This window comes from Idiotropiscis lumnitzeri, chromosome 13, assembly GCF_059441095.1.
Source record: "Idiotropiscis lumnitzeri isolate Australia: NSW breed Sydney's pygmy pipehorse chromosome 13, RoL_Ilum_1.0, whole genome shotgun sequence".
In the NCBI taxonomy this organism is placed as follows: domain Eukaryota; kingdom Metazoa; phylum Chordata; class Actinopteri; order Syngnathiformes; family Syngnathidae; genus Idiotropiscis; species Idiotropiscis lumnitzeri.
The window spans coordinates 4417808-4445336 of record NC_142403.1 but is presented as its reverse complement, the minus strand read 5'-3'; the positions used below and the strand labels follow the sequence as shown (position 1 = coordinate 4445336).

At 39.7% G+C, this 27529-nt stretch overlaps 1 protein-coding gene across 3 annotated transcripts; it reads right to left on the bottom strand.

Annotated features, from left to right (window-relative positions):
* Nucleotides 1-8234: 8234 nt before the first annotated feature.
* On the bottom strand, nt 8235-27529 carry alg6 (ALG6 alpha-1,3-glucosyltransferase). Of its 3 annotated transcripts, none has more exons than XM_088314096.1 (14): nt 27471-27529; nt 26591-26675; nt 26144-26233; nt 25938-26026; nt 25675-25757; nt 24907-24971; nt 22619-22804; nt 21888-22023; nt 19756-19841; nt 18432-18516; nt 18157-18227; nt 17311-17379; nt 15217-15409; nt 8235-9598 (listed from the first exon to the last, which is right to left on the bottom strand). In XM_088314096.1, the coding sequence occupies exons 2-14, from the start codon at nt 26656-26658 to the stop codon at nt 9401-9403; spliced, it is 1419 nt and encodes a 472-aa protein (XP_088170222.1). In that variant the 5' UTR covers nt 26659-26675; nt 27471-27529; the 3' UTR covers nt 8235-9400. The 3 variants fall into 3 exon arrangements, with proteins under 3 accessions (XP_088170222.1, XP_088170221.1, XP_088170220.1); XM_088314095.1 differs by lacking the exon at nt 27471-27529 and adding an exon at nt 26940-27029; XM_088314094.1 differs by lacking the exon at nt 27471-27529 and adding an exon at nt 26851-27017.

The window sequence follows — 27529 nt, the reverse complement described above, 5'->3', positions numbered from 1 at the left end:
ATTTAAAAATTCCATCTATTTTTAGCCACCAGAGGGGGCGGCCATTTTGGCACCTCTGTCAACTGAAAATGACATCACAGTGGCTCCGGGCTCAGGTAACAACAAATAACAGCTCACCGGTTTTCTGAAGATGGGCCATGATTGGTCAATCCCAGAGCCAAGAGCCACTGTGATGTCAAGTGGCAAAATGGTCTGAAATGGACAGAAATCAGCTTAACTCATATTCCACTAACGCAATATTAATCAGAATGCTGTGTTTAGACTAGAACATTTTCTTGTCCCAAAAAAAAAACATGTGTTGACTTCCCCTTTAAGAAGAGACTGGTGGGAGATGTCTGCCTCTTTAGCATAGAACTGTGCATTAGACACAGCAAAGGATGTTGGAAAATCTCCAAGCTTACTATTCCAAATCAGTACAGAACGCAAGTCATTCCTTCACCCAACATTACTCCAGTCAATTAAAAGAAGACAAATGTAACTTTACAAAGCTATGAACTAACATCTTTGCACAATCTGCTTTGAATCCTCCTCCTGCATTTAAAAATGGCACATTTTTGTCTCCCCACCCAGAAGCTCCATCGGCCTTATATAACGCGGACATGACGTCTGGCCTTTTGTTCCCCCTCAACTAATTACATTTATTCGAATGAAACTGATAAAACAGTGGCACAATGTTGAATCTTCTGGAAAATTGTAGCATTTATTTGTGAAGGATGTTGATCACTTTGATTTTTATCAGTTACTGTTTTGTGTTGTGAGGAGTGTTGTGCTTGAGGAGGCATAATGAGAGCCCGGTTGCCGGAAACTATTCCAGTTTGATTGTGAAAAAGTGTTCAATTTAAGACTACAATGCACACTGCTGTGAAAATATTTATACCGCTTGTGACAAATCCAAAGAGATGCACTACGCACTGTTAGAAGTGCTTACAGAAATTCTTTGATGTTAACAGAAGTCTCAGCAAGCATTCTGAAAAAGTCACTTTTGGCGAACAATAAGGCTTTGAGCAGGCATAAATCCTTTGGGTATTGTTCCTGCATTACAAATACCCACCATGCCTGTTATCTGCTGATGAGTACAAAATTGAAAAAGCACAGCCCCTAATAATTCTGAGGCAAGTTCCACACAGCAACAGCTATTGATTATTTGTGTGAGGTGTGAGATTTGGAAAATTCAATTAAAGGAGTTGTGCAAAGGATTCATAAATTCAGCGCCTCCTGTTCGTATGGAGACATGGTTATGTTCTAAATCAATGCAGCGCTTCACAATATATTTTCGTTGGCAAATAAAAATAAATAACGTTTAAACAGTTCTGCTTACTACACGTTCGTAACGCTTTTAGTTACTTAATGCTAAGTAAGAGCAGGATGGTAATGTATGTTCATTGACATTTTTTCCTGTAAAAGAAAAGCTGGTGTAAAATATGAAATTTGAGTATGACAAAAGGGGTGAAAAGGAGACGGCTCAGCAGAGTAAAAATTGATCAGGCTGGAGATGGGGCCACAGAGGGAAAGATTTGTATGATAGCAGTAATGGGCTGTATTAAAAAGAAGACTCCTTAAGATGTCATAAAAGCCCATCACTTTGTGCCGTGTCGTGGGCCGTCAGCCCAGGAAGCGTCGGCGCGCGGGCGCATCAATCCTTGGAGGCTTCATGGACACATGCCACCTGTCCACTGGGAGTTTTATGCTTTCTGATTGAACACGCGGCTGTAATTAAAGAGGGAGTTGTATATTGGCCTGTTTTGTTCCAATATACAACCAACTTCGATCGGTGCTCAGGATTGCATAGTGTGCAATCTTTTAAGGCCGATTTCTGATTTAGTGAGCGGCATTTTGTTTCAAGCAAAGGTGCAAAATACGCCCATCGGCCACAACATTAGGCATACTATCATATTATAGTATGTAATTGTACAAAATCTGCCTTTTAAAGGTCGAGCTGAATTTTGATTGCAGTGGTTCTCAAAACTTTTTACATGAAGTACCGCGGAAAAAAATTAAGCTCGCCAAGTACCACCATCATGGCCAAGTTCAATATTGTTGTAAGACACTGTAACGTTATTCACAGTTGGAACAATAACACTTAAATATTAACAATCACTTAAATATGAGAAAATATATTTTACAAAAAGAACTGATATGGACTCAATTTAATTGTATTGCACAAAAATGTTAAATTAAAAACCACACCTTAATAAATGGTTTATCTATAAGAAACTTACAAGTTAAATACAACTGAACAGTTTAAACTTGATTCCTCTCATAAAGTGGAGGATTCACCTATTTGCAGATATTTTCGCAAATATTTTACATTTTTTTGGGAGTAACCCCTGTTTTTTGTGAAAATTCTTTATTGGACTATTATGCGCATTTTTTTGAGGAATTTGGGTGGTTTAAAATTATCATTATTTTTTTTAAACGTTAAATTATGCACGATTTTCCGCTCTTGGCAGGGACTAGAGGCCGGCCCGGCCCGCAAATGGCGGAATCCACTTTATAGTTTTAGGTTGTAATATCACCATTCACCACTAGATGGCTTACCTGCATTTACACTGTTTTATACTGCCCTATACTCCAACTTGAGTAGGCTTAATAATTTCATGCAGATTTGGAAAGACATGGAGGAAGAACAAGCTACATGAATACAAAAATACAAAAATTAGAGTGACTTTTGAGTTGAAATGCACAAAATTAGTTCTTGCACTTAATTTTGGTTTGCTGTTCATTAATTTTGTGCCATCCTCAAATGTTTTTTTTTATTAATATGCATGATCACCCGTTGTAGTGGGGGTTGGACCTGCATTGAGCATTAAGATACAATGATGTAAAAAAAAACAGACATAAACATAGTTTTGAAATAGGATTTTGTCATACATCTGGTTAGGATGCATGCAACGTGGCCCCCCAATTGTACTGATGATTAATTGTAGCCCCCTCCATCATTTAAATTGTCTATCCCTGCTATAGCGTTCAATCACAAAAGAGTCAAAGGTGCCTCATAAGAAAATCAACAGCCTCTCTGGTTAAAAAATGGTCCTCATGTTGGCTTTATACTTGAACTTGGCAAACATTCCAGCTTGACAGTTAGTGTGGAATACGACCGGGTGCCAGAAGGGTTACGATCATGTTTTCTTCTCTCATATTCCCCAGGATTCTGTTTTGCGAGTCATCTCAGCCGCTGACAGCTCATGGAATTGCTCTTCAACTCCTGCAAAGCGCCATGCGTAAGAAGCCGCTCAGGTAAAACTGAGACGGATGTTGAATGCGTGCTGTCAGTCACGAGGCCGAGATGTCTCGGTTGCCGTCATTCGTTTGCCCGAGGTGCGTCTGCGATGTATAGCGGAGAACCATCCGTCATTTTTGCCGCATCTCTCCTCTGCCAGGCAAATTTTGATTCCACACAAGAACCCCAATCTTGCAACTTTGTGCAAATGATGTTCTTTCCCTCAACAACTGTCATCTCATTTGTGGCTCAAGCTTTTGCAATCCTGCCCACCTTTGCAGTTTAACACCTTGGAAAAGTAAAAGTGTGTGTGTTGGGGCCGTGAGGGTGGGAGGGGGGTTGGTGGGTCGTTTGATCTTACGACACAGTAGTCTCTTTATTTGGGGGTGCCTGGGAAGGCCGAGGCCTCTCTCCGCACGAGTCGACCCAAGCGACAGCTGCCGTTCACAGCAACATTTCCTATTTCTGCCTAAGGTGGATCGTGTAACTCTCACTTTATCACCCTTAGAGGCCACGTGAAGGACAAAGCCAGCACAACTGTAAACATAACTAATGTTTTCATTCAGGCCCCTCCGGAGTGTCGTACAGATTTCCAACTGACTTGCAAATGGCCACCGAGAGTGTCAGTCCTGATTCGAGTTCCTGATAAACACTTCCTTGATCTCCTCCTGTCAGTGCAAAGTTTCTGTTGGGAGGAGACAGGAAGTACTCGTTGTACCAGCTTCTAATCCTCAATGATTTGCAATGCAGCATCCTGAGTAGCGGTTGACCTTATTCGTTACTGTGGTGACAAATATTTACTTTTGATAGTCAATCGAGGACTAAATGTTAAATGTGGCAGTCACAAGATGATTTGCTGCTTACAGTAAGAACACTGTACTTCAAAGGTTTCACTGTTGCGACTCATGAATGGAATCTCAGGCCTCCCTTGCAAATTTCTTTCACTCTACTATTCATTCCACATGAATAATTTATCAGTTAACATCTGTGATTATTTTTTGTATAACTTGGTTTTCTGTTTTCAAAGTTTGAAGCAATCAATCACAGGAGATATTTCAGAAATTCTAAACATTTAGCAGGTACACATAACTATAAACACCTTATAAGCTCATGCAATAAATATATTGTTAAATTAATAAATCTGTTTAAATGTAGACTGTTGATACAATGTCTTGAAAGTGTACTGTATTGTTTTATGCAATTAAAATAGGTGGGTAAATATGGCCCACGGAGCATATACGGTCTTCTCCGTTCGATAATCTGGCCCACAAAGTATTTACATTATCGTAAATCTTGTAATATTTGATTTTGGAAAAACATGCAACATATCTACTTTTTTCATGCAGCAAAATAAGTAGGCTTTTATTTTTAGTTAATTGTGTATGTATATTATGTTAAATATGTATATTTATTTCAGTTACTTTTTGTCAGTAATACCCATTGCCCAGTGATGGCGGTAACGCGTCACTCAGTAACTTTTACCCACATTTTCAAGAAATGACGAATCTAACGTGCTGGACAAATAATCTGGCCATAGTTACGCTTCTAATATCACAAAATGGTACTGCTTCTTCATGCATGTAACCCCTTCAGTTGAGAGTGGCAACTTGTACTATCACAGGTAATGGCACTTATTCTCGGCGTATTTAGCATCAAGAACAAATCGTGTGCCTCCCGCAAGCATTTCTTGTCTTGTAAAACTAAATAATGAATTACAGGAGGACAACTTGCTTGTATCACTATATTCCTCACTAAAGTCACTAAACAAATAACCATACATCAAACACATAAGAAATGGAAATGTGGATTTACAGCTTGAACTGATGAAATGTATTGCAGGAGGATTCAAATTCTGAATACTCCTGAGGGAGTGACATCATTGTTTTCAGTGCACTGACTGACAATAGCGGATGGAGTCAGAGAGATTCACGTTTTCAAGATGGAAGTACGGTCACTATTTTGAGTTTGTGTCAGTTAGAAACAAAATATGAAGATTTATTGCTCACCGTGCAGTTTGGGTGGGACGATTCACTTACCTCCCGATTTGATCCAAATGACAATACTTGTGTCACGATTATAGATCACGATTATTTAATATATTGCAATTTCTGATTCAATATCACGGATATTGCTATTATTCGCAAACATCGTTTTCTTATATTAGAACATTTTATGAGCATTTGTTTAGCTCCGGCTGCGTGGCTATGTACTGGCTAATTCAAATGACATAGTATGACTCTGCTGAATGCTTAAACATGTTGACCCGCCACAATAAATTGGCTGCGCGCTGCCATCTGCCGCAAGAAAGTAATGGCTTCAAATTTGTTTTTGAAAAATCGTGCAAAGCGATTCTGGACTTTGACATCGCTTTGTTGAATCTTAGCATCTAAAATCCAGATAATCGAGAGAATTGATTGTTTTTTTTCTGCACTGCCCTACTGTGCATTCTACAGAAGTGATGCAATGTTCCCAATGAAAATATATGGAAAATGAGAAAAAGGGAAAATATCCTGGAAAATTATCAATTTGGGGAGGGGCCTAGGGGGATCGAATAAAGCCATAATTAGCCCATAATAAGGTAAGCAGAGTTGAATCGTAAATTTGCGGGCTATGTTTAAATAAACATCTGCCGTAAGCATCTCTACCGGAGGGACAGGGTAGGGTTAGACAATTTTTATGAATAAGGCCGCAGGGTCGAGGCCAAAATGGTACCGAAATTGCAGCCGGAGGGTGGGAGACTGACCGGCAAAAAAGGTCAAGTGCCCAACTCTGACCAAACTACTCCTAGTGCTCTCTTTCGTTCGTTTTAGTACACCGAAACAGATGCTTGTATTGGTAGGCCGGTAAAATCAAAAGAATACCCTGTAACAGAAATGACCCCCCTCCCCCCCAAAAAATAAAATAAAACAAAGGGAACAAAATACTCAACTGTCTGTAAAAAAGACACTCATCTGGCATTTTTTTTTTTGGTTGACACAGATCTAATTTAATTTGACTGTGCTAATTTTGGCTTGTTATTTCCAATGTGCCTGTCCAAATGTTTGAATTGGCACTAGCCATTTGCCAGGGGTGTATTTTTTTCATTTTTCTCCCTTTTCCCCATTTCTCTCTTATTTTTACTTTTATTTTACATCTATATATTTTACAGTTTGTCGGAGCGCCACGGGCCCTCGAGGAACGAGATTTCAACCCTTTGGTGTCCTTTACAGCACAAGATAAATGACTGACACGGTCAACTCGCGAGATCACGTGAACCTGTGACGTCAGCTGACACAGGGTGAAGAGGTGGGGACACCAGTTAATCACAGGTGTGACCAAACGGACGCGCCACGCAAGTGTGTGGCAAGATGACTTGTTGTCACATCATCCAGGAGGTGCAAGATGACGTTAAGACACGTTTATGTTCGCATGTCAACAACAGTGTAAAAAAAAACAAGAGACATACAACGAAAACTCATCGTCTCTTGAGATAAAATATTGAGTGGAAAATACTCAGCTCATGTACACTAGCTGTAAACTTATGCCTTCGCAAAGAAGGCATATTATGAAGTAATAACTCGTGTGAATCAAAATGGAGCAATTTAAAGCATACTTTTCCAGATATTTATTAGAGCTCATTAGATGAGGAAGAGCGAAACCATTCAGTGTGTCTCTTCGATTTTATGTCGACTACACAAATCTAAGCCAGTCATTGCCAAAACAAGCATGTACACAAGTTATTAAATGGATCCAATTTTGTCCGCATCACTTCAAAGCAAGGAAAAAACAATTCAAAAGTTGGGCTGCCATGTGGGCCCGTTATTGGCTAGTGGCTCAGAGCCTCTGATGCTCCAGCACCTCTCACTGACCTGCTAACATTTATAGTTGTAATGGGTTTTTTTATGCCCATGTCATTAACTCAGAGAAAGATTGGAGGGCGAAATTGCATGTAGCGTTTTTCTGTGGTATTTCAAGTTTATTGCATTATGCTCGGATATTTCACCTTCCATCATCTCTTTTAAGGACCTGTCCCGCCGCTGGTTTTGTGCAAAATGCGCACGTATTGTGAAGCGGCCCTTTGTGGTATCAAGGACTCGAAATAAATTTTTTATATTGTTGAGGATATCATTTGTTTCTAATTATTGGCTCTGTTACGTCCCAATAGTCAGTAGTGGTTTTGCAAAATTAATTTGTTTATATGATTGCTTGGAATTGTATAATTTAATAAGATAATAAAGATGGCATTCACTTCGGGCTCGTGGCAAAGTTTTATTTTGTTATTTGATTAAAATACATTTGTACAAAATAACTTGCATGGTATGTAAAAAATATGCAGTGGAAAAACAGAAGAAAGGCCTGAGCAACATCCATCGAGTCCATTTAAATGACCAATGCCAAAGAAAAAACAACAGCTTTGCAAAGTAAATGATGCAATTGGCAGAAAAGAAGTGACATGTAATCATGCTAACTATTCTCACTTTCAGCTAATTCGTTTAGATGAGCCTCTCAAGTCAACTGCCCTTGTCTTTTTACCTTGAGAAGTGAGATGTCCCTACAATGCAGATCAACACATTATGCTTTTATTATAATTAATTTGAATCAATGTCAAATCAGTGGCATAATTATAGACAATTTTTAAAGGTCCCATGCCATCAAAATCTGTGTTTTAAGCAACACAGCCACACTAACCCTAACCGTGCGCACATTAGTCATTCCTCTCTGGCAGCTGTGAGGTCACATAGCCTCACCATGGAGGTGGATATGACAAAAGAATTTGTACAAGTGAGAACCGGCCTCAAGGACATTCTGCTCATTTCCAACCTAATGAAAGCACATTGAATGTCCAATGATATATAATAATAATAATAATATATGATGAATGTAATTGCGTTTAGATTCCGCCTTACCTACCCATCAAGTGTAAAGTTAAACAAATGAATCTTTTATCTGCTGATTTCTGAAACTGTCAGTGAGTGACCCATTTGTGAGGCTGGATGAGGGCTGGCACATTGCTTGGGGCAGTCCTAACACTAATTTTACAATGGCAAGCAAGCTTTAAAAATGTCCGTTATTATTGATTGTTGAAGTATTTCAACAAAAACAATGTTACAGACATGTTTTTATGACACCTGGAAACTGTATGAAATTGTGGAATAATGCATAATGCAGGTATGTCTTCTGGACATTCATGATCTTCATTGCGTTTGTTTCGTCCAAGTTACTTCATTTTCATCCCTTCCAAAAATGTATTTAAATCGTGTATGTTATATACATTTGTATTCAAATGTAGTGTCATTTTCAATAAAGAGAACAAACAGTTAATGTCCTTGGAATCACGTCATACATATGCCCCTGCATCGTGTTGCAAGGCGGAAGTTCCACCTATGTGGAAAATACATTCACCCAGTCACAGATGCCAGAAGGGGCAGCATTGAACGCATGTAAAGACAATCCCGTGTTGACGGACACATTGAACTTTCCCAAAAGACGTAAATAAAACGCTGAACAATCAGAACGGCTCCTAAGAAAAGGGAAACTTGCTAAAGGTAGTCTTATTGGGAATGTTTGTCATACAGAAGAAGGAAAATCTCTGGCCTTCCTCTCACGGTTTGTGAGGCTATGTACTGTCTGTGTTGTTGTGATTTTTATTAGCACTTGCTAGTAAAAGTGTGAGTGAGGCAATCAAAATAATTATAAAAATGATCCAAAGAAAATTACAACACATTTGTCTTTTAAATGTGACATCCCAATTTTCACCATGTTATTATGTTAGAAGACTTTTTCCAATTAGAAGCTGTAGTCCTTGTCCCCCCTTTCCCTTACTATGACAAAGTTAATGAGCAATAAATAGTTACTTTTCTCTATTTAAATGTTTTAAATCTATATAATCCTGTGTTTTTTCACTTGCTTTTATATTGCATTATATTTATTTGTAACCACACTGAGGGAAAAAATACTTCATTTGAGGGCTAGAACGGATTCATTGCATTTATATTAATTTCGATGGGAAATATTGCCTTGATTTATGAATGTTCACTGAACCAATTAAGTTCATAACTAGAGGTTCCACTGTATGTATAAGTACATACATATATACATATATATATACCATTTGGTGTACCCTGGCAGCGAGCAAAAGAAACAAACATTCCTTTGTGCAACACTGGCTTTCCTGAGTCACTATCAACTTGATAGCTGGATTTATTTGTACTTCTTCTGGCCTTTTTTGCTTGGCAAGTTACGGAATTGGACGACGTGGAAATAGAGAAATGTTCCCATGAAATGAACAAAAGAGAACGTAGAAACTAGCACAGGAAACAAGTCAGGCAAATGAGTCGGAGGGGAAAGAGCAACGCTGGCGATGCTCAAACCGGCCATGGCCGTGATGCTGATGTAGAACTGGAAGGAAAAAAGAGCGGTTATTAAATGAAAGAAGAGACAATTATGACATTTCAAAAATACAGTTGATCTCCACACTTATGTTAGAGCTTTTAAATCATCTATTCCTTAGGAACCCACAGAGCCATTTAGTTATTCAAAATTGAAAAACGAAGTTGGAAACAAATACAGTAATACCCCGGTTATCGCGGTTAATGGGGACCGAGACCACCCGCGAAAACTGAAAATCCGCGAAGTAGCGGCGCACCTTCAAAAAAAATAAATAAATAAAAAATAAATAAATAAAATACAATACTTATATATACTTCGCACCTATATATATATATATATATATATACATATATATAGGTGCGAAGTAGTGGCGCACCTTCAAAAATGCTTACAAATAAATAAATAAATATATATATATATATATATATATATATATATATATATATATATATGGGTAGAGAGAGAGAGAGTGAAATTCATGTTATAACAAAAAAACTATATATTATTAAAACTTTTTTTATTCCCCAGCCATTATTTTTGTATTTATTCAATTACCTCTTTTTGTAATTATTTATTTACTTTGACTTTTACCTGCTGGTACGCCGTCCGGTGTGCCCTGTGAAATGAAAGGTGGCATTTTTCATTTATATATTTATTCATTCATAACTGACAGCCTCGCGCTCCCCTCATGCCCGGGCGGAAGGTGTTCCTCTTCGGCTTAGCTACCACGCACGCCGGCCCGTCTCCTCCGGAGCTCTCGCACGGAGCGAAATGTCGCCCCGCTAGTGCCCGGGCGGAAGTTGTTCCTCTTCGGCTTAACTGCCACGCACGCTGGCCGGAGCTCTGGTACGGTCCGAACCGCGCGAAACGTCGCCCCATATCGTGTCTGGGGGAACGTGCTCTTCTTCGTCCACTCTCTTCTTCGTCCACTCTCCTCTTCGGCGCACGCCGGCCGTCTAACCGCTCCAGCGCCCCCTCGTGCCGCTCGGCGAAACTACAATGCCCCCGAATATTTTTTAGACCCGCGAAGCTCTGAAGCCGCGAAAGGTGAACCGCAAAGTAGCGGGGTATTACTGTATTTCAAACCCAGGTCCATTTTTTCTGGACCATCATTGGGACGTTTGCTGCAACTACATCAGAGTTCCGTGTTAAACTCAAGCGATTTGGACGTGAATCGGAAGACATCCGTCTTTATAAAAGGTGTCTTTGAATTGTCTTCAATGCATTTTGGAAGGCTCTACGGAGGAACTAGAATCAAAGATCCAGAAGTGCATCCTTTGCGGAAGTGTTTCGTCATGTATGAAAGAGGCCCAATTTCAGCAGGAGTGGAGCAGTGCTTCACAAAGTTTCATTCAGCACAACATTTCATTGTAATATCAGAACTGAGTTGAATAACTTCACAGATGCTGCGGCCATTCAATATGTTACAATATTCATCTGTGACACATCCATAATTAAAGTCTATATTAGGTTGCGTTCAAGGAGCAGACATTAGCTCCTGTTCATTGTCACGAGGAACTTGGGCCTGTCCAAAAGGACTTCAGCTGAAAGGTGGGCAATATCCTGAATTGGTCACCAGTCAATCACAGACACATGAAGATACAGAAAACCATTCATACAATCACTGAGTGGGTGTTGAACCCATGATGCGTGCATGGAAGTCAGGAGAGTACAGCCATGACGCTATGGGGCATCTGATTTCTCTAAACAGTGTTTTCCTGGACTCCGACATGGAATTTTAGGAGGCAGGAACTCAAATCTAAACACTATAGAGGACAGAGAAACTTGTGAACCCCCGAGGTTGCACAGCTGACATTGCATGTTGAAGCAAAAAACAAGCAATGAAGTTAAATGACTTGCCTGAAGATTTGATTGTGACAGGGATACCAGAAAAATTAAAAAAATATGCTTCACAGGGATTGATATCATTTCTAAATGGTTGGGACAATTTTGTTCTAATCTCGAACTTTCCTCAATATCTTCAAATGATCTATGGAAGTCAGCCAAAATGACTCCAGGGTGTTCAGTCACCAGTGAGCTCCAAGAAGAATGTTTCAACCAATTCTATTAATTATAAAGGCCACTTCACTCTTGTAAACATGTCAAACTAGATAGAAATATCTGTTTCCCGCTGCAATCCTTTCTTCAAGCTCCTCAGGCAGTACCTTCAATCTCATGTTTTGCTTTTTGCTGTCCCACACGTCAAGTGACAATATACCATTGCAAGAAAAAAAAGTATGTGATCTCTGGATTGACCTCCATTTCTGCATAAATTGGCCCTAAAATGTGAAATGAACTTAGCTCAGTGGTTCTCAAATAGTGGGGCGGCCCCCCCTGGGGGGGCGCGCTGCGATGCTGAGGGGGGCGCCTGTTACCCTGGGAAACATGCTTTTTTTCCCGCCATAGTACGGCTGAACGATGTATGGTTTTGGAACCGAAATTGCAATCTCAGACAACGCGAATTTGAGATCGTCAACGCTGCGCTTTGTGCCCCTAGTTCAAGCAGTAGGTCTTGCAGGACTGATTTAAAAAAAAAAAAAAGCATTGCCCTTTCGCTCGTTGTTCCAGAAGTAATTTCTTTCGCCGCTACTTGAAAACTAGCCGCCAAGCTATCTTGCGCTACAGCAGTATGAGCTTTATTTGTACTATATCTAAGTCCGTGCACAGCAGCAGCAACGAGCTGCGCGATGACAAATAAACGACCTTGCTAACAAGCAGCGTTCTAAACGAGGCGGCGAACGAGGCGGCGCTAAGCGTGCTAATCGCTAAAATGAATTACAGAGTAATAAGTGCTTCGATGTACGCTCGACGTTTAACAGAAGTCTGACTCGAGCTGCGGTTGGGCGGAGAGCCAGCAGCTATGAACAGAAATGTTGTATTGCAACCATTACGTATCGAAACATAAAATAAGACGACGGCTATGTTAGCATTTAGCAGACGCTCTCAAACCGGAACGCGGAAAGGGATGACGTCAACACGACGAAGCGGTTCGACGTCAAACGTATAGTAAAAATTGGTCATAACATCAATATATGCACCACAGAGTACTGAGTTTCGAGATCCTCTCAATAATAGTTGTCAAAATTATATTTCTTATCAATTTAGCTTTGTTAAGGGACATTTTATTGACATAATCTAACATACGTGACAGAAAATAATTGAGAAGCACTGTCTTAGCTGAAGTCACAACAATAAAGAAACAGTGTGCCTTATTTTTACAAAAACTTGCATGTAAAATAGATGTTTATTACATTATCCCGTGTAGCATCACATGAATGCCCTTAAAAAAGTGTGATCTTCCAAAAAACAACAACAAAAAAAGGCCTGGCACTTCAGGCTAAAAACTAACTGTTGTAACGTGACTGTGATTTATCAAACCGAGCAGTAATTTAATTTACCACCAGAGATGCAAACAGCTGATGGTGAGAGTGAGATCACTTCTATGTCTATTTAAGCTTTATGACCCGAAGATAAATCAGTGAGTACGATCGAGGAAACACCTCATGCCCAAACCCATGAAACCCTATCACCGTCACTGATGCTCGCTATTTATGCTGCTTGTGTAAATAAATACATCGAGGCAAACGTGTGTTAATGACACACGCTATAAAAAGACACCTTCTCTTAATCTCTGACACTCTACCAATGCCCCTTTTGCTATGCGCCTGGCCATGCAGTCACTCCATACACTGCAGAAACGTTGATAAACAATTAATGATTGTTGGGTTGGCAGAGGCTTTCATTCCCTGAAAAGCACAGTTTACAGTGGCAGGTAATCTTTCTTTATAAACATATATCGTTTCATTCAAATACTATGTTCAAATGTAGTAGCTGTACATCCTCATCCCCCGCGGTAATAATTACTACGTAAAACACTATGGTTATACTTTACAGTTGTACGAAACTCATGCACTGCATCATGAGTCCTATTTCTAATATTGTTTCCGAGGCTTAATGACATCCATAAATCTGAGCAAAAAAAAACATTGGTATAATACAGTGCGACCATAAACCACAGTGTTACAAAGTGGGGCCAATTTATTTATTTTTGACACAGATAAAAACATTTTGGGTTTGACGTCAGAAGATTGATGAGCTATTTGATGAGCAGTTCATCTTTAATTTCTGGCTTTTTACATGTGGATCTGATACACAATTTTTAACACAGCACTTTTAGTTAGAAGTTAGCAGTTTTTCATGCGGACTTCAGTATTGGACTCTATGACTGACATTGCTCTAAACAAGCTTTTTTTAAACAGTAAATAATTGCTTAAATAATGTTTAACTATAATATATATATATAATATAAATATAATAGTGATTTGGTCAAATAATTTATTTCTCTGTAAATTGTTGTTTTATATGTATTTATTTTACATTGTCAATGTAGTTGCAAGACAAGTACATTTATTTAAAAAAAAAAAAAAAAAGTATTACTGTATTTTCCAGACTATGAGCCGCTACGTTTTTCCTAGATTTTGAACCATGCAGCTAATACAACGGTGCGGCTTGTCTGTGGATTTTTCTTGTACCATTAGGGGCGCTCTACAGTTCAGAAAATAGGCTAAATAGTCTTGGGTCTGTACAGTTTTAATTCGCAAAGTTGTTGCCGTGTTAAAAGGCACTGTTTTAAGAATCTGTTTATGTACCTTTATTTGCATTCACAGTACAAAATCGTTCTGTACATGCAGTAAACAACTCATTTTTTTAACATAGAAAACTGTGGCTTATAATTTTGGATTTTTCGTTTTGATTTTTTTCTAAACAAAAACATACAAATAAGAATATCGTTCATGCACCAGATTGTAGGGTTGTCCCGAGATATTTTTTTTCACTTCTAATACTCGCTGACTCAGTCACTGACATAAGATCGAGGGTCCTTCTGCAACAAAGCCTCTCATCATCCATATTAAACAAACCAGCCAAGATAATCCAGAAACCCTTACTATTTTCACTCATTATTGTCAAAAAAAGGACACATGGACTTTATTTGTACTATATTCAAGTGCGTGTATAGCAGCAGCAACGAGCTGCGTGATGCAGATATTCTCTGTGGTGACAAATAACGACTCCACTAACAAGTTATGCTTTAAACAAATGAAAAAAAAGAACTATTTAAGACAGGATGAATTTTTTTTTTTTACTATATACCCGGAAGTGATGCCACCTGAAAGTGATCAGATGATCAGGAGGGCTTTTTTAAAGCTCCCGAAGAAGACAACAGTTGCACGTTGAAACTAGTTGAGTTAATAAAAGAACCGCCGTTGTCTGAACAAATGGGGAAAAAAAACAAGTATTTAACATTTCTCCAAACTTCTACAGTCCATTTATTTGTGCCCACAAGCGGCACACTCCAGCAGTTTTGGTTTGCAAGGCCCAGTGATAAACTGACCAGGGTGGTTTGTTGTGCGATGATGTGCTAAAGATGTACACCTAATATGGTGCAGTATTTGAATTTGGCTTTGCAAAGTATGCAGATTATTTTTGAAGTAAATAAATATGAGGTAACTGAGTTAAAATATTCAATTGAGTTAACATTTTTTAGATTTATCTTCAGAGTTAATGCTTTATCTTTGACAGGACATTCGGATTCTTCTCATGTCATTGCAAAAACAGGTGACACTAACCTTCCATTTCATAATCCAAGCCAGATCCATTCTGGGTAGGAAGAACAAGAGCTTGTGATAGGCTCCCAGTGCAAGGTCTTCTTCTGAACAGTTCTCCAGTGCTGACAATAAGTAGGTGCTGAAGAAGAGGAAGGCTAGCGAAGTCACAACGTATGGCACCAGAAGACCGTCCTTCAGAAACAGAGGTAGCATGCTGTGCAGATGGACATGTGATGAAAAAACAAAACTCTTTTTAAAGGACATCTTTACATATGATTAATTTCAACCTGATCCTTGAAACCAAATACTTGAAATATGTATTACATATGCCAAGTGGGATGTCATTAGGTTCACAAATATGTTTGCTGAGTGTAGGGCAACAGTATAGAGACATGCTTTTATCTCAGCGGTCCTGCACCAGGATTTTGTCCCTGAGCGAGATAACTATGACATCTATACAAAGCTTATCTTTGTTTAGCGTATGACCATGGAGAAGAACAACAGTTGACTCGTACTAAATCGCACAACACCCCAACAATCAAAAACTTCTCAATTCTCAGCCACTCATTCTTTTACTTTCTGCAAACAGAAAAACGCCCCATTCAACAGCAAAACATTTTGGAAACACATAATCAATTTTAACAGACTGGTTACATTCTGCACTCTCCCTGTTCAACTCGAGCATTCATTCAGTCAATTATGCAAACAAAAGATGTATTTTTTAGATAATAGAGCCTGGAGAGGATGCGCATTATGTCCATGTCAGACTGTACTGAGAAACTAGAGAATGACCTTCTGTCCCTATACAATGCGCACTTAGACAGCAGGCATTCTGACTATGTAGGGTAATCCCCATGTATCCTTATCCTAAACCACACACACAACAATTAGAGCTGCCGGAAGAATTCAAGAACAGCTGGTGAAAGTTGAGGAAGCACCTGAAACACTACTTGCCTTTCCAAAAGCGGTCCTCACCTTAACCCCAGCATCTCACTGACATTTTCAAGACTATTTCGATGACATTTGCCATTTGATAGCTATCAGATTATAGACAATAAAAGCTTGTAAGAATAACAATTAAACCATATGTGAAAATGAACCCACAGATTTATATGGACTCGTGACTTTGTACCAGGTCGTTACGCAACTTTGGCAACTTTTGCAATGAAGGACATCACTGTATTATTTATACGGTGTTTTCTCCCCGGAAACATTTACATTTAAGCCAATCAGTGACCTTGACTCATGGTTTAGACTTCTGCTTTTGGTCAAGCCCCGGTCGAGTGGTTAAGAACACCACCTGCCAAATGATGTTGGCAAGGGAAAGACCACGGTGAGAAAGATGCAATGAGGAACATACACACACCACCAACACGTCCAGCCCTTGTCCTTGAGCAAGGCATTGAAAGCCTGAACTGCTCCCTTGGTGCTACATAAGTCACATCGTGATCCAGTGTTTCGCTAACACTTGCAGTCTTTAAGACTCTAATGCAGGGGTGTCAAACTCATTTTTCTCGCAGGCCACATCATAGTTTTGGTTTCGCTCGGTGGGCCATTAAGACAGTGAACCCATATAAGTCATCATTATTATAATATTATTATTACAAATACACAACAAACCGACTAACTAACTAGTTTTTAAGAATCAGAATCCAGGAAAATGTTTAACTACCATTCAATTCATTTTAAAAGTGTGATTGGCAGCAAAGAAAAAAATGCTTGCAATATTTTAACGTTTTTAAAATTGACAATTTGCAATTTTGGTAATTTAGCAAGAATAATTAAGTTGTGTATGATTTGCCTTTGCGGGCCACATAAAATGCTGTGGCAAGAAGGATCTGGCCCCCGGGCCTTGAGTTTGACACCACTGCTGTAATGGATTAAATGCAGAGGACATATTTTGTTAATGTGCACTCAAAAACTTATGTTATACAAAACATACTCTTCTCAAGCCTAAAGTAATGTATGCGGATTAGTTTAATTGTTGGTTATTCATCATAACAAAAAGAACATTTTTGAAAGATTCAATTTCTTAATTGAGCATTATCTGTAAAAAACAACTACAGACAACCTTCCATTCATGAAACAGATTTAGAAAGCCACAGTTAAATTTACCTGAATGTCGACACTTGCAGGAACCAAATGCACACTAACGGAAGGTCATTCAGGAAAAGACAGACAGGCCTAGAAAAGATGCAGATAAGAGAGTTGTCAACACGGTCAAACGCACAATACAGTCAGTAGAGGGGATTTGAGGTCGTGTTGGGTCACTCTGCACCAAATGTACGTTTGCAGCACATCTTTGTAATGTTAACGCTAATAAGATTATGATACAAGATCCACGTAAAATTGGCCACTCCTCACACAGCAGACCATATTTACCATACTACTTAAGTACTGGTGGGTCTTTTAGTGTCACGGAAAGCATTTCTAGACAAGTGTCACGTTACATCAGGACGGGTAGTATTTTGACATAACTTTACAAAGTTAAATTAATGACTGACTTCTTGATCAATGTTGACAAGCGACTCTGAAGGGAGCACTTTCCACCCAGTCCTTGATCCCATAATTACAGTCAGTGTGCTTTGCCGATCCTGTTACAGTCCAATAATTGATCCTGCGTAAACAACGCCCGAGCTGCTGCCTTCCATTCTTTCCTAATCCCGGGACATGCATTACTGATTGATTTATGAGGACAGGTGATAGATATAACCCAATAGTTAATAAAGCAACCATCTATCCTACTCTAGATTAATATGTGATCCCAGATCTAGGAACCAAATCCTCTGCTCTCAAACGTACCCATGGCCTCACCCTCTAACTTTATATAATGGTCAGGAAATACACACGCCCTGCCTCTTTGATGGTGACGGTGATTCTGTTATTCAGTAAACCTAAATCTAAGACTATTACTGCGTTGCAGCGCTTAGCAGAGGATGCAAATATTTTTGCTGTGCTTACAAGGATGCTAATAGAATGGACTTCTCGTGTACTTGATAGGAGAAAAGGAAGAACCCCAGAGATGAGTTGACCTAAAAAGGAAACAGATTTTGTGTCACTATTTTACCTAAATTGATTTCAACAGCCTCCGACGTGTAGTAATGGAATGAAAACATAAAAGTAAACAAGCAAATCTCATTAGACCTTTAACATTAGACTCATTCAATGATAGAACAGGTCAAAGAAAGTAATGTCATATGTGGTAGCCAGTGTTAATGTGTGCCTTAATCACTCACCAAAGTCAGTTTAAACTGCCAGAATGTAGGTTTTTTCAACAGTCTGATACAGGAGGGTAGGACAGCCAGGAAAGTGCAGGCCGTACTGAAATAAAGCGCACACACAAAGAAACATTCTGATGAACTAACTTGTGCTCTGGACTGGTTGCCAGTCTGGTCGCTCACATTCACACATATGGACAATTTAGTCTTTGATTAATCTAACATGCATGTTTTCGGAACATAGGAGAAAGCCAGAGTGCCAAGGGAGAAAAAGTGTGCTCACAAGGGGGGAACATACAAACTCCATACAAGAAGGCCGTTAAAGAGTTTTGAACACGTCAAATGCAGACATTCAACGAACTGTCATCACATCAGTGGATTCTCTAGTTTACCCATAAGGGAGGTTCTTACTTTGCAGAAGAACCAAACGCGGTCCCCCTCTCAGGGGACCATTAGTTTAACCCTTCAATTGTCGCCTTCTGAGAGGGGAAGCAGCAGAGGAGAGGGATTAGGTGTTAGTATGTGTTGAGAGGTCGGTCAGCAGGTTTAAGGCGTCAAAGCAACATTGTGTTTGCACAAACAATTATGTGCCACAAAGAGAGAACTAAAGCACAAGGCTGACATGGCGGGTCTACAAGTTTGCATGTTCTAGGCGTAAGGGTGGTGTTTTACAGTCCAGAAGGACACGGATACTGTTTCACAGCATATTCATTCTACGGTATGTACATAGCACACCGACACAGAAGCATTTAGCAAACAACCAGTGCCAAAAGACAAGTGTTTTTCATTTGTTTGAAATTCACCACAGTCAAAGAGGTCCAACTTGATCCCAGGACTTAGCAGCCTGGCAAAAACATGCTCATGCAGCGAACATAGGACTCCTATATTTAGAGTGATAGGTTATTTAAGCACAGTCGTCCACGGCACAACTGTTATATCAACTGTTTCCTCTGAGTGATTTACAGGAACTCGGCTTTTGTTCAAAATAGCAATTGAAAAAAGCCTCATGTATATTATCTGCTTTATTTATATTTAAAAAGAGCTTTTTGTTTTGCTGCATAAAAACAACACAGGCCCCGATATCTCCAAGAGCAACCAAAGCTCTTGTCACCACATTTCTAAAAACAGCTTTGACTTCATATTCAGAAGGTCCTCACAAGATGTTTCTACCTCACTAGAACACAGTATTCACACCCTCAGGCAGGCTGTTTTTCCCTTTGCGTCACACTTAAAGACATGACTACAAGACACAGAATGAAGGAGGACCAAACCGAACACACGCAAACAGAAAAATGAGAGAACAGAAAACAACAAAAGCATTTCAAATATATGATAAGATTACCTGAGGTAGAGTTGGAAGTCACTAGACAGAATGGATCTGATCTTGAGCAGGATGTTCAAGCTGCACCATGTGTTGGCCACCTTATCCTGTCCACATGCAAACTTGGTTAAATGAGAAGTGATGACATGCAAACTCATCGTCGTCATACACATCAGACACTAAACACTTAACAAGTGCGTTAAAGCATGCCGTAACCATTTATCATTGTATGTTTATATAGTGCTATACTGTTTTGACGCATGCCGTTATGTAGTACAAGTACCGTCATAACTCTGAATTCCATTTTATAGACAAAGCAAATAAGTTGAGTAATTCCCTTCTGACAGTGCAATAAATGTTCCTTGAAGCATTCCTGTGAGACAGTTCCACAGGATAGCTCAGAGGTGTGGCAAGTAGCCCCCTGTCAGCATGGGATTATTTGTAAACTCAGAGATACAAGGTCGAAGGTTAGACTATAAGTAGTTTCTGCATAACCAGCAGATTGAGACCAATCACAGAACACAACCTAAGTGAAGACCGTGCTCAATATTGTCATGTCTTGCAGGAATACATATTCTAATGATATTAATGAAATGTGAGTATTTAAAAAATTCTCTATGTATATATTATCATTGTCATATTACACTCTTCATATTTTAATTGGCTGACAAAAGGTCAAAATAAATAAAGAGGCCATAAATTACTTAAGCCCAGGGGAATTTAAATTTGTATCTACTGTAAATGTAAACAATATTGGATACAAAATGACAGTGAAAGTAAGGAAATAATTGTGTCAATTCATGAGAATAATTGACAAGCTCCGCTTCAACTAGTGTGAATTTAGACTTCTTGGCAATTTTGAATAGCAGTGGCGGGTTCAGGTTGTGCTTCCAGTGCTTTGAGAACAGATATTATCCAACTAACTTCGCTGCCACTGTGCACTATAATGTCACACAACACAGAGAACACATGACTAGATTAACTGCATCACTTCTCTTGTCATAGGCCACACGACTAGAAATCCTATTTCTGTCTCTCTTCCATGCCACAGCTGCTCACGGCACAGCTGTGCGGACCCTCGTGTTAGCCCTGTCAGCATTTGGGCTGTCCAATGTTATTCTGTCACAACTGCAGCCCTCTCTCTTTTCCAACTCCAAATAACCACCGTGGGAATGTTCTTGAATGCCACCTAAATGCAACACATGAATGGTGGGGTGGCAGCGGGGACGCAATTTCAAACGGGGCGAGAGAGTGGTGCGGCACTGTCAACTATAAGCAATGTTAGAATTTCACAGGGAGAAGCATTTAGTGCCATTTTTGTGAGCAAGAGGCAACCTGAGACGGAAGAATGTAGTTCAGTGGGTAAACTTACAACGGCTCCCATCAAGTAGTCGCCACGAGCACCAGTCACCGCTCCTCCCCTTCCCTACTACACCTTCTCACCATTTCCTTACCCAAAGTATATGCTCACAATTTCACAACTTTTTCAAGTCGCTCGGTGTAAGACCCAGACGTGAAGCTGATTTTTGAACAGACCGTTTTAAACAAGAAGCTACATTTCCTCTTTCAACACCGGCATTTACAAATGGACTTGGTCCATTAACAATAATACAGCATCCGAGCTGGAGAAGTGGCCCGGCATTCATAAGTAGCGCTACAATGCATTCATGTAATAAAGAATAAGACCGTTAAAGCCGGATCAGTCATTTTCCTTCACTTTTCATTCCCTTAAGTTTCCCAGAGACAGAGTCTAACAGATCTGACCTTTCCAAGATTTGATTCCTCTTATCTCTTTCTGATTGGCACTGAAGGACTTAACAGCGTTTGCTATGCTTAGAGGATGGAACTGCTTGAAAGGCACGAGGAGGTTTTGCTTGACCTTAATGAAAGAACACATCTTGCTACATTTTTGTCATCAAATCCATGAAATTAGCACTTAAATTTCTTGGTAATGAAATATCATTCCCAGGAAAACATCTGACGTGACTAATCCCTGAACCAATGTATTAGATCAATTATCATCTCCCACTTGTTTCTTTGAATAGCATATTTGAGTTGCAAGCCACAATTCCTAGACAAGTGTACAGTGTTTTCTTGAAATGACGATTAGATCGCTCGCATTTTCCTTCTCGCTTTGACTTCAACTAATGTACCTCAAACAGGCCTCGAGCCACTGGAAAGATTCTCCTGAGCACCTGCAAGGTCTGAGCTGGGTCAGACAGGAAGGGCAACCAGCAGAGAGCAAACGTCACCAACACTGAAGCTGCGACTCTCAGCAACATCAACAACCTACATTGGGAGGATCACAAAAACATTTCGTTAAAGCCACGAAAAAAAACATCTTAACAAGTTATATATGAATGTCCTTATTACATTTACAATGATTTTCCAAAATCTAAACATTTATGCTGCATGTCCTCGGTTAAGGGCTATTGACCTCTCTTTTTTTGGAATGCAGTGAAAGCCATGCATCAACTGAGAGTCTTCAGCGTAGGTCAGACCCTGCAGTGATCTTGTCAGCTGTAGCTGGGAAGCTGCTGCACACACGGGCATAGCTGAAGCGTTTGGGCATAGCTAGAGTGTCAACTGGACATATCTTCCCACCAACCCTTCTAATCCAGCTCTCCATTTGCTTTAAATGCCCTTGGAACATTGTTACTAGATAAATAGACACAAGTAACAGCATCCTAGCTGATTACCTCAGTGATTCTGTAGTGCTCCAGTGAACTCTGCCTTCTTTCCAAGGGACAAAAGGTCAGAACAATATGATGACAAAACTAGAATTTACTAAACTGAGGTATTTGTAGGTTGGATGATGACGTGCGTCAAGGACAACAAAAAGACGAGTTACATACTCATCTGTCAAAAGATTGGGCACACTCACCCTTGCCCCATGAGGCCCATTTTGACACACTTTCCCAGGAGGTAGCAGAAGAAGGGCAGAGCATGGTAGAGCTCCATCTGTTTGTAGTTGAGGGCCAGGGAGAAAGCCATCGAGCCCAGGCCATTCCAGTCTAGTCCCATGGCCAGAACAGCCCACAGAGCAAAGCCCAGGCTTACCGCATTGTACCTTGTACAGTTAAGATCAATACTGGAAACAGAGCGTTTTCATTTCTTGCCAAGATGTGAGGAAGTTAACAATGCATTTTTATTATGTGTCAACTAAATGAAAATAATTGTTTTGTCAGCTAATTTTTTATTGACAATGGTCAAGGCGACTGGTTAGCACATCCACTTCGCAAGGTTTCTTGTGTGGAGTTTGCACGTTCTCCTCGTACCTCGTAACCCTTTTCTCAGGGTACTCCGGTTCCTCCCACATTCCAATGACATGCATGGTAGGTTGATTGGATGCTCTAAATTGGCCCTGGGTGTGGTTGTGAGCTATAGTGGTTGTTTGTCTTTGTGTGCCCTGCGATTGGATGGCTACCAGTCCAGGTCCCCGCCTAGTGCCTGTAGACAGCTGGGATAGGCTCCAGCACGCCCACAACCCTGGTGTGGATAAGCGGCTTGGATAATGGATAATGGATGGATTTAAAGGTCAGTTTCAGGAACACAGTGTGCGCCACATGTAGTGGAGAGCATCCTACTTCTGTTACCGAATAAAACTTTTCCTCCCTCAAAATAACATTTGTCGTACATTGGAATTACAATTACATTTTAATATGAATATCCTTTCGGTCCGTGGTATTCAATTCATAGCGGGCCACACAAACTGTTTTTTTTTAAGGATTTTGTTTATATTTATTTATTTTTTGTAGAAGAGAGAATACAGTACATCCCAATAGGGAATATTACATCCCTTAGCCATTATTTTCCAATCAAGTATATAATTCATCCTTCCCACACCTATCTGTATCTCCAAATTTGGCAGGACGGCGGACATGGGCATTTTTAAAATGTATCCATCCTTTGATTCATTCACTTCCGCCTATACGGAGTTGGGTTGTGGGGGCAGCAGATTTAGCAGAGAAGCCCAGAATTCCCTGTTCCCAGCCACTTCATCCAGCTCTATCAGGGGGATGTAGAGGTGTTCAAAGGCCAGCCGGGAAACATAGTCTCCCCAGCGTGTCCCGTCTTTCCCAAGTCATCCTCCCGGTGTGACGTGCCCAGGATACCTCACAAGGGAGGTCCAGGAGGCATACTATTCATCTGGCTCCTCCCAATGCGGAGGAGTAGCGGCTCGACTCTGAGGCCCTCCCGGATGACCGAGCTTCTCACACTATCTCGAAGGGAGAATCTGGACACCATGAAGCTCTTATCTTCCCATTGTTTCCTGGATCTTGTTCTTTCAGTCATGACCCACAGCTCATGACCATAGATGAGGATAGGAACATTGCTGGTTGGTGTATTTAGAGCTTGGCCTTTTGGCTCAGCTCCTTTTTCACCACGACAGATGATACAAAGTCCACGTCACTGAAGTTCTGCCAGAAGTGGGACTTCTGACAGGGGAATTTTGCCAGAAATTCCCAGCAGACACTCAAAACACGTTTAGGTCACGCCCTTCCAGGTCTCGGTGTCATTTCCCATGTGAGCATTGAAGTCCTCGAACAGAACAATGGAGTCCCAAGCAGGAGCAACCGTCAAAGGACCTCAAAAAGTGGAAAGATTTGATTTGGTTCGGCTCAATGAGATTACAATTCGATTGATTCTGTACGGCGCATTTCGAAAGTGTATGATGCGATTACTTTTTTGGCGTCGCTTTGCATACATTTCAATGAGCTTATCAGTATTTTAAATGTGCCATTTCTTCCTAAAATATAGCTCTCCAATAAAAGATGAACGATACTTATCTCAATATATTTTAAAGTGAAACTATACGATTCGATTTAATTCAATGCACTTGCAACTTTAAAATCCCAAAACGATTTTTCGATCCAAATCATTTTTTTTTATTACATCTCTAATGGTCGGTTAATTAAAGATAACATTTTCTATAGTTGCAAATTGTTGCTTGTCCCTTCATTAAAGTGGCGAAACGTCCAGGGTGCACCCCGCCTCCACAACAAAGTCAGTCGGGAAAAGCGATACAGAAAATAGAAAACCGTATCAATCCACAATTTCACTTCTACGTTGCTGTTTCATGTTATAGGTGAGAGATGAATCTTCATATTTTGTATAGTTTTGTTATTGGGTCAAGAAAGTAACACACAACATTATGCAAAGAAAGGATACTGGAAATGTCCATAGTCAATAAGAAGTAGCCCTGGATAGATCAGAAAGCAGAGCAAAGTACAAATCTGGAGAGAGAAAGAAAAATCATTTTAAAACTCATTCACTGCCAGCCAGGGTAAAAAGAATGGACTTTTGGCTTCGATATCCTACAACAACATACTCCTAATCCCAAAAGGATAATTCAACTGACACTCTGCTGACTAAATGTGTTGCACACCACACAGAGAACTATAACATTATGTGATTAAATGACGGATGAAGCCAAAACTGTGTAAAATAACGTTTATGAGAAATATACCCGCATAAAACTTTTTTCAAATTTCACTATCTCAAGTCGTTAGTCACATCAAATCTTCCAATTGTGATATGTAATATAGAGCAACTTTTAATAATATTAAGACTAAGATGGACAACATGCATTGCACACAATTTGAATTTTGCCATGTTGTACGGTATTTTGGCTGTTAGTAGTTGTGTTAACCAGGGGAAACTCAAACCCTGACTGACTGGGGTGACCAGTGCACGAATCAATATTGTATTTTATGTTTTGGCAGAGTCAATGGCTTGGGAAAGTATTCGGCCCCCTTGAACTTTTTGCACTTTTGCCACATTTCTGGCTTCAAACAAAGATATAAAAATATTTTTATGTGTGTGAAGAATCAACACCAAGTGGGACACTATTGTAAAGTGGGATGAAATTCATAGAATATTTCTATCTTTTTTTAAATATCAGTAAATGCTAAATGCTACTGGTAAATCAGGTCTCACCTTTCTCTTAATAGTTCCATCATTCAGCCATAAACAATATAATACAACGGCAGGGATGTATATGAGGAAATCTGCAACTAGTACTGCAACAGAAAAGGAGACAAAGCATACCAGAACTTTCAATTCAAGCATCCCTGCCTGCAATAAAATGGTGTATATTGATAAAAGTTATCTAATGTTACAACTGACGCAGTGAATCTTAGAAAAGTGTGCTGGTGAGTGACCATGGTGGATATATTTTTCTTTTTTCCAGATTACCATACCTGTTGTTCTCATAAATAACTTGTGTGTTGCACTTTCATAACCTCTGGATTTGTGAAGCTGCACCCATTCAGGGTTTACTATCTTGGCACTGTAACGCAAAATGAATCAACACATATTTTAATCAATGCTGAATTCAAAAGGACTACTGAATTCTCTTTATGACATTTTCAATGATTTGTTTTCATTACAAAGCTGAATTACTTACATATGAGCACAGATCAGGCTGTGATAGGCAGTAAGAGGAGGATAGTCAAGACCCCAGTAATTCAAGTCATTGTCTGTGGTATTGAAGTACCTGAAAGAAGGCAAGAAAATCTGTAGTAAAAGTTTTGCAAATACCTGGCAATACTCATGTTAGATTTTAAAATGCATAGTCTCTGATGTGATTACCCTCAGACGATGTTAACAGTGAAAATGGGCAACCATGACAAAAATAGCGCTTCTGTCTGTTATTGTCATTGAGATTTTCTGCAAATCTATTTTTCGCAATCAATCACAAAGTGCGCTGTTGGTGATGTGAAAATGGTGTAAACATAACACAGCATGAACAGGAAGACAAACAAAACGGCAGAAGATGAGATCCATGCGAGCCATCATAATCTCTTCAATTACAAACTTGTACAGCAATCTATGCAATGTATCTAATACTGACCATTCCTGCGCTGGAAGATTGTAGGTTATTTCTTGCCAGTGTCTCTGTGCTTCATAGTCGCCAAACATGGGCGCTTTTCCCTCTCCTGGAGACAAATATTCAAGTTTTATGAATAGGAAACACTTCTGCAGTTCAAAACTCGAGTTTTTACAAACAACATGATTTCAACAATTTATGGACGTCCGAGCATGATGAGTTTGTGAGACGCAAAATTATTGATGGCAGCAACGAGCGCTACAACTATATAATACGCTTTTTACCGGAATAAGAATTTAGGGACACTCCCCATCTCACGACAACGCCGAGTAAAACACATATTGAAACGAGACACCAAGTCTGCATAACTCACAAGAGGTAAAGTTAGCAGTTTTCTAATTAAAAACTGACAAGAATCTATTTCAATGAGACTGTTTTCAGTCACCGTGTATTTCCTGTATACGTCATCATTTACTGGTTCCTATTGGTCAAATGATTGCCGACGCTAACGCCCAACCATATGAGACGTTCAGGTACCTATGAATATCGAAGTTTTGAATTTCCCATCTCTTAGAAAGATTGGCTTGGTGCTGAGTGACGGATTTTTATGCATATTCCGGCATAATTACTGCTCCAGTGTTACCTTCGGTTTCATTAGATTTTTTATACGATTTTGATCTTGGAGGGTGGGAGAGTGCACTTGACTTTGTGGAATCAATTTGAAGGGTGTACAGTGGAAGGGTCACTATTCTGAGGTTAGTCGTTTGAATCCATTTCCCTTTCACATATTAATATGAAAAAAAAAACGTATATCTTTGTTTAATAACAGGAGTCTGGCCATTCTTGTTCAGTGCAATTATTATTTACATCACTGGCAATAAGTGAGTCACAAGCTGTTCCTTACTTGCAAGATGAAAGTGTCAACCTGTGTCACCGTCACCCGCTTGATAACTGTCGTGTATT

Bases quoted from the DNA above. Each gene is read 5' to 3' on its own strand.
- alg6 (XM_088314094.1), bottom strand. From the start codon at position 26,932: ATGCAGACTTGGTGTCTCGTTTCAATATGTGTTTTACTCGGCGTTGTC. The intron at 18,228-18,431 runs GTGAGTGATTAA...TTTCCTTTTTAG, and splicing joins GGCAGTTTAAACTGACTTTG to GTCAACTCATCTCTGGGGTT. The intron at 15,410-17,310 runs GTAAATTTAACT...CCATCTGCACAG, and splicing joins CTGCAAGTGTCGACATTCAG to CATGCTACCTCTGTTTCTGA.